Source organism: Diabrotica undecimpunctata, chromosome 1, assembly GCF_040954645.1.
Source record: "Diabrotica undecimpunctata isolate CICGRU chromosome 1, icDiaUnde3, whole genome shotgun sequence".
NCBI lineage: Eukaryota > Metazoa > Arthropoda > Insecta > Coleoptera > Chrysomelidae > Diabrotica > Diabrotica undecimpunctata.
Genome location: NC_092803.1, coordinates 14380929 through 14394894, shown reverse-complemented (window position 1 = coordinate 14394894; position 13966 = coordinate 14380929). Strand labels below are relative to the sequence as shown.

Below are 13966 nucleotides of genomic sequence, written 5' to 3'. Positions count from 1 at the left end.
TTAAATTACAAAAAAGAGCATTACGGTATTTTTTTTTTTTTGCCTCAGTAGAATAACAAAATGCAGAAGCTACTTCAAAAATCACGGGATTTTAACTCTTCCCTCTTTATATATTCTAGAAACTGTTTGCTTAATTCGCAAACACCTACATGTTTCTCCAGCAAGACCTAATCATATCTACTCCACCAGAAATTCAACCTTTGATGTGTATTTACCGATCCTATCCACTGAGTTAGTAAAAAAATTTATATTATATTCGGCAAAAAAATTATACAATCATCTCGCTTTGCAACTTAAATCTATAACTTCTTTCCTTAAGTTCGGTAAATTGACAAAAGCCTATCTATCTGAAAGACCATATTATTCAGTGGAAGAGTTTCTTAACGAATAACTAAGAAATTACAGTACGTTTGGGTACAAGCAACTAAAGTATTTGTACTATATTTGGGTATCACATGCAGCAACTTAAACTTATTCGTAAACTATAAGTTCCTAAGGTTTTATTATGCAATTTAGTTAAATTTTGTAATGAATTGTATATTTTATTATCTTTTATTTTATGATATTGACGATTTATGTAATTTTAGAAAATTTTCATTGTTATTGTTATTTTTTGACTTTTTGTAGGCTTTGTCCATAAAATTTTCAGTGACAATAAAGCATATTTCTATTCTATTTTATACTATTCTATAAAAATCATGTTATATTTCTTTCGAAAAATGCTCTCAGTTAATTATTTTTTATTGCCGTAAGATAGTTTCACGTTGAGAACGCCTATGAATATCTGTTCTGATGAGCCTTATTAAGGCGAAATACGTATAAACAGATACATAGATGCTTTGTACGTGAAATCAAATCTTGACTGTCTTTTTCATTTTATTCGCATCTACTCTGTATGAGTACAAGAAACCAATTCGCTAATGATTTCTGCTTAGTTGAGGAGACATGTCGTGGAATGCAAATTTTAGATTCCCCATGTCTCTATTAACATCTTTATCAACGTCTGCTTTGCCTTGCAATTTTTAGAAGGCTCAGATTAAGGCAGAAATCTGAATTGTGTTTCGAAACTATTTTACGGATTGATTATCAGATGTCGCTATTGCGTCGGTTTCGAAGCCATTTTAGTGTGGCTTCTTAAAGACAGGAAAGATTTATTTTTCACGTTGAGAATGCCTATGAATATCTGTTCTGATGAGCCCTATTAGGGCGAAATACGTATAAACAGATACATAGACGCTTTGTACGTGAAATCAAATCTTGACTGTCTTTTTCATTTTATTTTTTATTGATCTTGCAACTGTGTGTGTGTTTCTTATTGTCTTGTAATTATCGTATGCCTCTTATGTATACAAAAATTAAAATAAAATAATTTATGGCGGGTGTTCGGATTTCTTTGTCAGTATATTTATAATCATTTTTAGTTTCTTTAATCCTTAAAATAAATTTTGTGCCGCTTATGAAATGTCTTGTGTGCAAAATAAATGTATGTTTGCGTTATTAGGTCAAAGGTCTTCTAAAGTGATAACAAGTAGCAACTATAGTGACCATACCAACCAGATTGTATTATTTAATTTTTACTTATTTTGTTGATACTAAACAGCTTTCTAGTGATTTTAGGAGACAACACACATGGTGTCCAAATTGTTGTTATGTGTAATGGTTGCGGTGGCCGCCATTGCAGGTAAGAAAAATGATAAGGAAAGCTCTGATAAATGTCGTCAAAGTTTTCATTTGACTGTGATGAATATTTTTTATGTTTCTTCATTATTCCAGGTTATCCAGCACATTGAATATTATGCAAGTAACATTATATATATATATATATATATATATATATATATATATATATATATATATATATATATAATGTTGCTTATATATATATATATATATATATATATATATATATATATATTATACATTTTTTATATAAAAAACAAAACAACATGTTCTTTTTGCTGTGCTTAGTTTGAACAAATTGTTAACTTATTTAGTTCAATTTATTGTTTATACATCGTAATCGTATAATGTCCATTTACTTAAGGGTCTTTACAACTTTAATATCACTGACTGCTACATATATTTTTAAGGTAACACATGTAACAACTTTTCCATGCTTGTGTGGTTTTTTCATACTGTTCTTTTTAGATGAACTGATGATGCTTTCTAATTAAGAAAGCGAAACGTCTTCAATAAATAGATGAAGTAGCCATCAACTTTGTCTTTTTTCTCCACCTTTTGACCGAAAAAACCCACCACTCTTCTGAGTGATCCTTAATTTATATATATATATATATATATATATATATATATATATATATATATATTAATGTGATATCCAGAATTTTAATTTTAAAACTTTACAAAAAATATATATTTATGATTTATATCACACCTTTCAATTTTCTTATCTCAGGTTTTACTCGTGCTTCAATATATATACTTTACAGCTGATGGGTTAGGTCCAAAGAATAACGGAATAAAACAACATAATATGATATGAAAATAATGTAATAAAATAAACTGATTAAAATACCTCCAAAAATTATTAGCATACAATGTTTATCAAACAAAATTCGTTCTACGTACGTGAACTTTAATAATGCATGGATAATATAATACAATTATAATCTAAAATCCAACTTATTATTCTACATAAACAAATCAAGTAATATTCAGTGTCCTTCCTAATGCAATGTTTGTATATCGATTGTACCAAGAAAAATTTGTATGAATTATCCAATTCTCTCCACAGCTCCGTGTCCCCTCTCAGAACAAATTTGATCTCCTTCGACTATTCGAACTGATTCATACGTTACTAATATGATATAATATTATTTGACCCAAAATTCTCAAATTGAATATATTATGAATGTTTCTCTCGTTGAAACGCATCCTCTGCCTTGAGTTGTCCAATTCCTCGTTCTATGCAAAATTAACTATCAGTTCTCAGCAGCCTCCTATGTAATTGGCAATATTAAACAACATATTGCAATTTAGTGTCTTCAATGCTCTCCTTCGAATGCACGTACCTTTCCAATGATGCCAGCCTCTTTTCCTCTCGCCAAACTTAATCTCTCGTTCCGAAATAAACAGCGATACGTAGAATACAAGTAGGAAAAGTTTACTTACAAATTTGTACCAGATCAACTACCGTCTGACACACTTACTTCACCAACTCACAACTTATTCTTTATCACTTACTACACCTAGAGACCACCTCTAAAACCAACCATTCACTTTAAGAAACTGGAACTAACTAACTCTCTCATCTCATCTATCCATCCATCCAACCTCTCATTATACACACCCATATCACCACTTTCCAAATTCTCGGCCAATCAGAAATTTGCATACCACTCCCCACATAAAATCAGAAATACCTACAAACTTTCCTAATTCATATTATTTCTACAAGGACACTTAATTTCTACTGGGTATTTACAGATTCCGAAAAACCATTTACTTATTAACTATTTTTATTGTCCTGTTCATGGCGCAAACCCGGATTACGGAACACTTTATGGCTTATGGGAAAAAACCATCGTTAACTTCTATTCATTGTACCCGCACTATCCACTTGTTATATTTATACAAAAGATTATTTATGACTAATATTACCTTTGGTTAATTCCAGGCAGCTCGGAGTATTTTTATTTTCTATAATCTCTGAAATATTGATTTCATCGTACATTTAATATTTTTACTCTTCAATTTTGAATACCACAACAATATATATATATATATATATATATATATATATATATATATATATATATATATATATATATATATATATATATATATATATATATATATATATATATATATATATATATAGCCATAGCCAGTACATCTGTTTGGGTTTCACACCCCATATTTCCCTTCATATCCTTCGACATATATATCCAAAGGGAGAGGGCTTTGTTGGTTATTCATACCAAATGGGCGTTCCTCGTAAGCCGCTTATCTAGAATAACTTCTAGATATTTGACCTCGTTCACCTCTTTGAAAGTTGAATATATAATATATACAGAGCGTGCATGCAGATGTTATCTGAGTTCCTTCTTCTTGTGAAATTGACTACTACCGTTGATTGAATAACCCAAATTTGGGTTATTCAATCAACGCTACTACTGTTTTACTAGGATTGGCAGAGTGTCGCACCAGCTAATCCAACAGAAGTGACCAATTGGAACGGTGGAGATAACTTTATTTATTTTTTAAACGGTTTATTTAACTAAATGATTTGTTATCGAAAGTATTAATTTTTATTTAATTTGACAGTATATTTGTTTATTAGTAAATTTTTTAATCACTTTATGGCTTTCAGATGTAACTTCGAGTGATATCTGCTGGGGTCACACCTCTGTAGTAGAAATAAAAACGTTATTCACCTACTGTAAACAAATTATCCCTACAAACTTTATATTTGACAATGAACTTTTGAATGAACGTTTGAACCTCAAAGGCAAAGATTCTTCCAGTGTAGTATGTGACCAAATAAAGGAATGGTTAAATAAATCTAATGATGATTTGAAAACTTTATCGAAATTTAACAATTGCATGACTCAAAAAACTGATGGCCTTGAATTTGATCGCATCAAGGTATGTATGGAATATTTTTTTTCAGGAGTGTAAACTTTTGTGACAGAGTTTTTTAAAAATACCTACATCTTCATCAAGGTTAATAAACCGTCTTTGGAATTATTTATCTTTTAAATTTGGTCGAGGTTTATAATCTGCTTTATTTTTCTTGGTCTGCCAATACTTCTTCGTCCATTTGGTGACTTATCTCGTGCTATTCGTTTTATCCTATCCCCTGCCATTCTCCTAATGTGTTCGTTCCACTCCTGTTTCCGTTTTGTCACCCATCCATTTATGTCTTCTATATTGTATGCTCTTCTTATCTTTTCGCATCTCTCCTCCAAACGGATTGGTGAAATGAAGAAATAATACACCAAATTAAAAAAAGAAAGTATCATGGATAAGATATTTAAATAATAAAGCAGTAGCCAGCTATAAGAAGTATAACAAAGAAAGAAAAGTGGTAAAAGAGTTAGGCACAACCGTAAAGGATAATAGATGTAGTTAGGTTTGGAGAAAAAATGAAAAAAATCTAAAATTACTTAAGATCACTAATTTAAATTTTATGCAACAATTGTTTTATTAGCTTTTTGTTTTTTACCTTGTAAAACATTGTTGCCAATTCTTGCATTCGCGTTTCCCAAAATATGTTTGTGGTTTTTTTGTTTTGCTGATATGTCTACTGCTCTTAATAAAATATTTACAGTTAATTTAATACCAACCACTTTTTTGTAGAAACTATGTGACTGCTTACCGGAACTGAAGGAACCAGTCTTAATTAAGAACGTAAAAGAAATCATCTACGAACAAAATGCAAATAGGATAATCTACAAATATCTGAACAAACAGATGACTGAAACCAACAAAGACAACTTGAATAGGTTTATAGATTGTCTGGAATTCCATACACTGAGTTCGTCTCAACGTCGTAAATAAGAAATATATTTTTATATAAGTAGTTGTGTTTTGTGAATACCTAATAGCTTTTGTTTTATTTCACTGTACTATATGATAATAATTTATTTGAGGCCATTATTTGCAAAACTTGCTCTTTGCTCGAAAGCCATTTTTTGGGAAATCGAAAAAAAAACGAATAACGGCCGAGTAGTTTTTAGCTCACAACATAAAGAGTTTTATTAATGTTGCTTAATGTTTTTAGTAATAGAAATTAGAAGTTTCTAGCCTAAAATTTTTACAGATTTTTAGAAAAAAAAAATGTTTATTGCAAACAACCAGTTTTGCAAATAAATATATGAAATAATAACAAACCGTATATAGTTTGTAGTACTACGCTATCGTAACCTTAGCCATTTCCATATCAATTAATGTATCGAGCAAAAAAAAAGAACTCTAATTATACGGACGTATTGAACTGAACGCCTTGTTTAAAAATCAGTGCTAGTTGGCACAGTTCAGTAATATATGAGTCCGCTAGATGCAAAACTCTGTATTTGCAAAAATTGAGTTTTAGCTGACAGTTATTTGTCACATGTTATAGCTATCTGCTGATGTAGAAATTCAGCAGCAAAGTAAGGTATTTACTAAGAAAAAGGCATTAGAAATCTTGAATCAGACGCAAAACTCTGTATTTGTCAGCCTATGCCAGTTGCATAACTGTGTAATTGCAATTGGCCAATCGCTTACATTGTTTGAGTCACATGACACGTCTCATGTGCACATGTCAATTATTCCATCATACGCTATTACCGGTTTCACTGTTTGTTATTTGAGTACTAAAAACACCAAGTTTATTGCAAATAATTAGCATTATGGATCTTCATGTGCATATTAGACTTTGTGAAAAAGGAAAAGGGAGAAAACGAGTTGTACAAACAGAAAAATGGAAACAAAATATAATGAAACTTAAGAGGTAAGAGGTGTCTACAATTAACTAGATAGGTTTGGGACTTATTGTCAATATTTTTAGGCATAAACCTAAGGATTTACCCGGTTTTCCCACCTGTAACCATACAAAGAAAGTGTATTGTTGTATAGATTTAAAGATGAGAGACATTCAGCGTTTCCATAATAATCTGTATTCAACAACTGACAAAATAAAACAAGATATTTTTTTGCTGAAATTTTGTGAAGGTCAAAAGCCCAAGAGATCAGGTACAAACCTACATGGAATTTCAATTAAATATTTTGTTCCTACAGTAGAGGGTGGACTTTTAAGAGTATGCAAGACAGCATTTCTTGGAATAACTCATTTAAGTTCTGAAAGAATAGAGCGTGTTGTAAGAACGTTTGTTATCCGGGGTAAAATACCAAAAGAGAGAAGAGGGGGAGATACAACAACAGGTAGATTTGATCCAATAAAATTATCTATCCAAACATTTATGGGGCGTTTGGACGGTGCAGAGAGTCATTATAATAGAGGACGATCGACTAGATTGTATTTACCATGTGATCTGAATTTTACAAAGCTTTACAGAATGTATTGTCAACGTCGTCCACATCATTCCGTAAAGTTATCATATTTCCGAACATACGTTAATGAACACTACAACATATCATTCGGCACTCCCTTAGTAGATGCTTGTTCTGCGTGTCTCAGAGCGAAGGAAATTTTGAGAAAAGAAAATTCAGAAGAAGAAAAGTTAAAGGTTATAACAGAGCAGAGAGTTCATACATTAAGAGCTAAAGCCTTTTATTCTTTGTTAAAAAATGAATCAAAACATACAAATATTTTCTTTTGATTGTCAAAAAATCTTTCTTTGCCAAAGCTTCCCGACCAGGCGGCTTATTTCTCACAGCAAATAAATTTTTATAATTTCACCATCGTGGCTGGAAATTCGAAATCCCATCTTTCTTCTGCAAATGTGACGTCATATGTGTGGCTGGAGTTTGAACATCCAAAATATTCAAATGCTGTTGCCTCTTCTGTACATGATACTCTCATAAAATTCAACTTTAAAAATCAAATCGAAAAAGTTCACCTATTTGCAGATGGATGTGGTGGACAGAACAAAAATAGCACGATAATGTCTATGATAATCTACTGGTTGGTTTATGAAGCACCTGGTCACATCAAGGAAGTGGAGTTTACGTTTCCTGTTGTTGGTCATTCCTTTTTGCCACCAGATAGGATTTTCGGTATGATAGAAAGGGAGATAAAAAGAAGAACGTTGTAATAAACAGAAAAGAATATGAAGACATAATTGGAAAACACTCAAAGGTGCTGAGACTTGGTAAAGACTGGCAGATATCAGACTGGAGAAAGACGAGTGACGTTGTTGTTAAAAAACCTTCCCAGTGGCATTTTAAATGTAATGCAACGAAACGATTTATATTTTCTAAGGACAAAGATTATATGGCTACGGTAAGGGGGGAAATATTTTATCGTTCTGACATAGGGTTCAGCAAGTCTATAATACGAAAAGGGAGAAAGATTTCTTTATTGAAACCAAAGTTACAACAGATTGGATGTTCATTGAAAGGAGATAAATCGTCCATAGGCACTCTTCTTAGAAACCATTTTGGTGAAAATTGGAGAGACCAGCCGGATCTCAAATTTTATAAAATTATAGATACTGGCGTACAAGCAAATAATAAGAGAGTGCTGCAGAAAATGATCATATTGATGATGAGGACCCAGAGGAACTTAGAGTTTAGGAATTAATATAAATATATACATATTATAATTTGTAATACCTTTTGTACTTTGGATAAAAATAAACTTCACTAAAAGTTTACTTCCACATGCTTTCTTCCTTATTCCTAACACACTAGGTTTGTAAATCTGTATTTACATAGTTCACTTGCAAAACTCGGTATTTTCAAATTTTTCTTCCTTTTCTAGCAAACCCAATAACTTTTCTAAGAAAAAAATCATTATATTTTACCTAATAAAGCATTTATCTATCACAAAAAAGTGCCATTTATTATGTCTAAGGTTTTTTGCAAAATTTATCAGTTTTTTGCAAATAACTCAGTTTGACTTATACAGTAAATACAAAGTTTTGCTTCTAGCGGACTCATATATATTCTTTATCTATGCTAGTTGGCAAGCGATTTAAAGCAGAACTAGATGGGAATAAACACAAACGATATTAAATAGAGAACAAAACCGGCAGACGAGAGGCATGATTAATAAAATGTATTAAATAAGGATGTGGAAATATTTAAACGAAAAATACGCCAACTCTAGTTAAATAAAACCCTGAAAACAATCGTCTGGTGAGTAAATTTTTGTACAGTTTAAATATGTAGGCACGCGTGTAGATAGATTATTTATTTATTTATTTTTTTTTTTTTATTTAAATTAACGTGCATGTGACATCTATGGTCATTAGCACGAGTTACGATTTACATGGTAATATCATATAAATTACAAAATTACAAAATAATGTAGTTAACATTTAACATAAAGAGAAAATAATAAAAACTTATAATAATATAACATTTATATTTTGTTGAGCAGTTGACTTTTCTCGAGGAATTTGATAACCTTGTTGATTTGGTCTGTGCTGTTTAGGACCTCTTTGAAGTTACTACTGATATCCAGTTGTTGGCGTATTTTGGCATAAAAAGGGCATTTGATAAGTATATGCCTGATTCGGAGAGTCGTATTGCAGTGCTGACATTTTGGTTGTGGAGATGATGTCATCAAGTAGCTATGAGTTAGACGGGTATGTCCTATACGCAATCTCCGTATGATTGCCATATTTTTTCGAGATAAACTGGATAGGTAAGAAGGTTCACTGAGGGTTTAATTTCATGCAGCGCTGAAGTAACATTATTCCAGTGAATCTGCCAGGTGGATAGATTCAGCTTCTTCAGTCTAGCTTTGAGATCGTTGCAAATTTGTATATTTATAATGGTGTCCGTGGATGATGCGGCTTTTTTGGCAAGGCAATCAGCTTTTTCGTTACCACTAATACCAACATGGGATGGTACCCATATCAGAGTTATAGTTGTATTTTGGTTTATAAGAAGCTGATATGTGTCATGAATATCGTGGACGATAGGATGGTTGGTGGATATAGCATTAATGGAGTGTATAGAGGAAAGTGAATCAGACCATATGGCTATATGTGTATTTGGATATTGTTGGGCATATTTGAAAGCATGTGAGATAGCTAGTAGTTCACCAGTGTGGATGCTACACCAAGGAGAAATTTTAGATAGTTCGATAGGCTGTTGTACAGTGGTTACAGAATATCCAACACCACTTTCAGTCTTTGACGCGTCAGTGTAAAGAATTATGTTATATTTATTTTTGTTTATAAGTTCTAGAAAGAGAATTCTTAATGTACTAATACTGGTATTTTCCTTGTTAAACTTGGTGAGGGAAATATCATGATGTGGGAGTATGTTGGTCCAATAGGGATTATTGGAGAATGGTAGAGTTCTGGTTTCAGACAAATTTATATCTTTTAGTAACGGTTGTAGAAGACTAGAAATAGGATTTATAATTAAGTTACATGAATGGTTGTTATGGGGATGGTGTGATGATGTAATTAAATGATATACTGGATTGGACGGATTGGAAGAAATTGCAGCAGCATAGGATAGAAGAAGGTTTTCTCGCCTAAGCCATAGAGGAGGTTCATTAGCTTCACAGTAAAGCTTCACATTACTTTCTGTCGGACTAGAACGGAATGCTGCAAGACATAGACGAATAGCTGTGTTGTGTACTGTATTTAGTGAATTTAAGATTGATTTAGTACCAGACATATAGACAAAACATCCATAGTCGAGCTTGGAGCGGATAAGTGATCTGTAAACTTTCAGTAACGTAGTTTCTTCTGCACCCCAATGATAATGTGAGAGTGTTTTGATTATATTTAACCTTTTTAGGCAAACTCCTTTAAGTTCCTGTATGTGTTGTTTCCAGGTTATTCTTGAATCAAATATCAGCCCTAATATTTTGCAACTATCAACAACCGGTAATTTGAAGTTGTTGATAATGATTTCAGGATCAAAAGAACTCATTCTTCTGCTAAATTTAATTACTTTGGATTTAGAGTGGGAGAGGGTAAGTCCTAGAGAAGCTACTTTGTTTTGTAGGTCATTTACTCCTAATTGTAGAATTTTACTAATAGTTGCGTTGGATTTATCATGACAGTACATTATTAGGTCATTGGCATATAATACGCATTTGATTGGTGGAGCTATATTTTCACTTAACTTGCTAATCGAAAGAATGAATAAGGATGTGCTTAAAACTGAACCTTGAGGAACTCCATCATGTTGGATGTGTGGAGAAGAAAGGAAGTTATTGACAGAAACCCTGAACGATCTAGATGTTAGGAAGTTTTTGATACATGCGTATATGTTGCCAGTAAGGTTACATTCAAAAAGTTTGTCAAGAATTGCATTTCTAGAGATGGTATCAAATGCGCCTTCTATATCAAAGATAGTTGCTATCAAATCTTGCTTGCAATTTATTGTGTTGGAGATATGGGTTTGGAGTATTACCAGATTATCTCTTGTGGAGCGTTGTCTTTGGTAGCCAGATTGTTCCTAACAATCCTTCCTAACAATTGTGGAATAATCTTGTGTTTTTCAAAATACCATAAAAGACGTTGATTATTTATTTTATTTGATAATAATTCAAATTTAGTGAAGCTAATGCTAAAAAGTTATTACTCAAATATTATTTTTGATTTTATTGTGAGGTATATGCGTGGAAGAATACCGTTCAGTATCTTGATAAACCGGTCTTTCTCACCTTGTATCCACGGGAAAAAATTCTAGATAATTATAGGAACTTCTTTTTAGCCGTACTTAGTAAATAGAAAAAACACAAGTAAGCCTATATAAAATAAACCTCAGGAACAACAAAAAATAAGGAAATTGGAAGGTAAATCTTACCGATCACCCATTTCCATAAGGAAATCTTAGTGATGTAAGTGGCCTACAAACTAAAATCGATTTGGAGCAGTTAATCGCTTATGGTCGTTATTAAACTGTGTAGCAAGTATTCCTTGTCTGGAGTTGCATTAAGATAAGTGTCTCTAATTCATTCATATATACTGTACTTTTGGTTAAACAACGTAAATACTTTAACGTCAGTGTTAGTAACTAATCTAATTGAAGTTTTAAATTTTTTCTTCTTTAGTTCGCTTCAATCATAAAGATTTAAATCAACTTTATCTTTTAATTTTACTTTATATTCACCGTTTTATTCATATATTTGAATTAATTTATTAAACGATATTGTCTTGCATCACCGAATGCATGTAAAGGGGTATAAGTACTTATCGACCTAAGCATTGGTATTTAAATAAAAACTCTGTCTGTATTTTGTTGAAGTTTTGATACGGAATCACTCAGGTTTTCTTTTTGTATATTATAAAAATTTGTGATTTAAACAAAGGGAACATTATATAAAAAAAAGAGTATATCATATATTTTAAATTTTCTATACATTACATTATATAATCAAGCCATTTTTTTACATTTTTCTAGAATAAAACCACATATTGTATATATTGCGTTTTACTTTACATACACCTGGTCTCTCTCAGCTACTTGGGTTTTAAATATTTTTTAGGATTAAATCATACTTTTATCGTTTATCACTATACGTTGTAGCACTCCCACTGTAATATCAACGGAGTAGAAAATCCAACAAACCTTTACTCATGGCGCCCATTTTTTTTGTTATCAACTCCTTTCCTCTTCAGTGATCTTCGGTTTTTATCTGTTGTTTCTTTATCATCATTCATTTAATTCTAATACGGCACGAAAAGCCAGCCGATCTCCATTACCTGAATATCTACGTCTCATCTTCTTATTGTTCTCTATCTCTCTCACACTCACTAAATTTTAGTTAACCAGCTTGACCATCCGGTCACTTAAATTCCCTTCCAATTAATATCACTTGCCTCTAATTTTTCTCCATTTTCTTTATCTCTCGTTTGATCAAATTGTTAAGCCTGGTTTTTATTTTTTTTTTTCTTTCTTTTGCCAATCCAGTCTTTTATTTTTATTACCCAAAAAAAATAACCCTATAACCCCAAGTTATAAGGTTATAAGTTCAATAAAGAACATAAGGGATTTATTCATGAAAATAAAACTTTAACATTTTTAGTCATTAAAGAAAATTAAAAAAAAAATCAAAAGTAATATCAATCGGTCATGCTCAAACGAAAAAACAGTCATTTTCTGCATTTTGGCAATTTTCCAAACCATCAGCGGTGTTTTTTGGTGACGTAGAATCTGTCTTCAAGTGCTTTTGTAAACATTTAGTTCAGGAAGGCTTCTCCAATTTTCTCCATAGGGTTTGGAAAGGAGACTATTAATAGTTCCTTTATCAACGTTTAGTTCTTTTCCCAGTGGTCATTTCTTAGGAGCCATTGAAGAAAGAGAAAAATTTTTCTTACAAACGATTTTAGCTTTTCCAACGTCATTTCGGTAATTGGGTTCACCTTGGACTAGAACATTGTTGCCTTTTTTGGAAAAAATAAACCGCTTTGCTTTATTAAATTCAAAGTGTCATGAACTAGGCAGCTTAATAACTGGTTTTGTTTGTGTCCTCCAATCAAACACATCCCAATCGATACCGATTTTTCGTACAGTGGAATGCTTTCTGATTAAATCGTCGTAGCCACTAATTTCCATTAATTTGTTGTTCTTAATTTATCCGAAGAAATTCCAGCAACAATTGTGAAATTATTATAGTTTATTTGCTGGCTGAAATATGCTGCTTGATCAGGCAGTCTAGATAGTTTTTTTGGCAGTCGAACGAAAAGTAAGCTGTGTTGGGTTTTGGATTTTTAAGGAGTTTGAAAAAAGCCTTTGCTTTTACGAACACGATGCTCAGTGGCTAACTTTTGCCGAGCGGCTAAAGAAGTTGCTACTTTCAACTGCTCCTTTGTTTTCAAGCAAGTGGAACAGCAGTCAGTCAGCGGAGTTCCAAAAGCGATGTTGTAGTTAACATTCACATACTTTAGAAAATAACTAAGCTTCACATACAAGGCACTTTCCGAAGATAACGGTCGAAAAGTTTCTTAAAATTCAAGTCACATGGCAAGTAGACCCTCACGCTTGTCTTGCTTCTACAGTAATGACACTCTGTACATGTACTCTGTAAATTTTTTGATGCAGTTTCTTTTTTTCATCATTTTTGGACCCACTCTATTGCCACCTCTACGTTCCCTGGGTAGCTCCCCAGTTATAACAAAATTTCTTACAATTCTTTGTATGCGGTCCTTTCTTAAATTTGTAATTCCTAGAAACGACTTGGCACATACTCTAATCATCTTCATTCAAACGTACATAATATTTTATCCACACTGTAGCATGATTAGATTTCCCTCTTTTCGGTTTCTGTCCCTTGCAACAAGCCAATGTCAGAAGGTCTTGTTTACTTTTATCTTTTGACTGATAAAGGTAGGCATGAAAATCTATCACTTGCTTCTTGGGCTGG

The 13966-nt window shown here is 32.1% G+C and overlaps 1 protein-coding gene across 2 annotated transcripts; it reads left to right on the top strand.

Moving 5' to 3' along the window:
* The first annotated feature begins 1527 nt into the window (after nt 1-1527).
* Nucleotides 1528-11557, top strand: LOC140445051 (uncharacterized). 2 transcript variants are annotated; one of them, XR_011951360.1, is made up of 4 exons: nt 1528-1681; nt 4334-4608; nt 5323-8766; nt 11314-11557. XR_011951360.1 is itself a non-coding variant. In XM_072536846.1 (3 exons), the coding sequence occupies exons 1-3, from the start codon at nt 1630-1632 to the stop codon at nt 5521-5523; spliced, it is 528 nt and encodes a 175-aa protein (XP_072392947.1). In that variant the 5' UTR covers nt 1528-1629; the 3' UTR covers nt 5524-5545. The 2 variants fall into 2 exon arrangements, 1 of the variants encoding a protein (XP_072392947.1); XM_072536846.1 differs by lacking the exon at nt 11314-11557 and having other exon boundaries at nt 5323-5545.
* The last annotated feature ends 2409 nt before the right edge of the window (nt 11558-13966 follow it).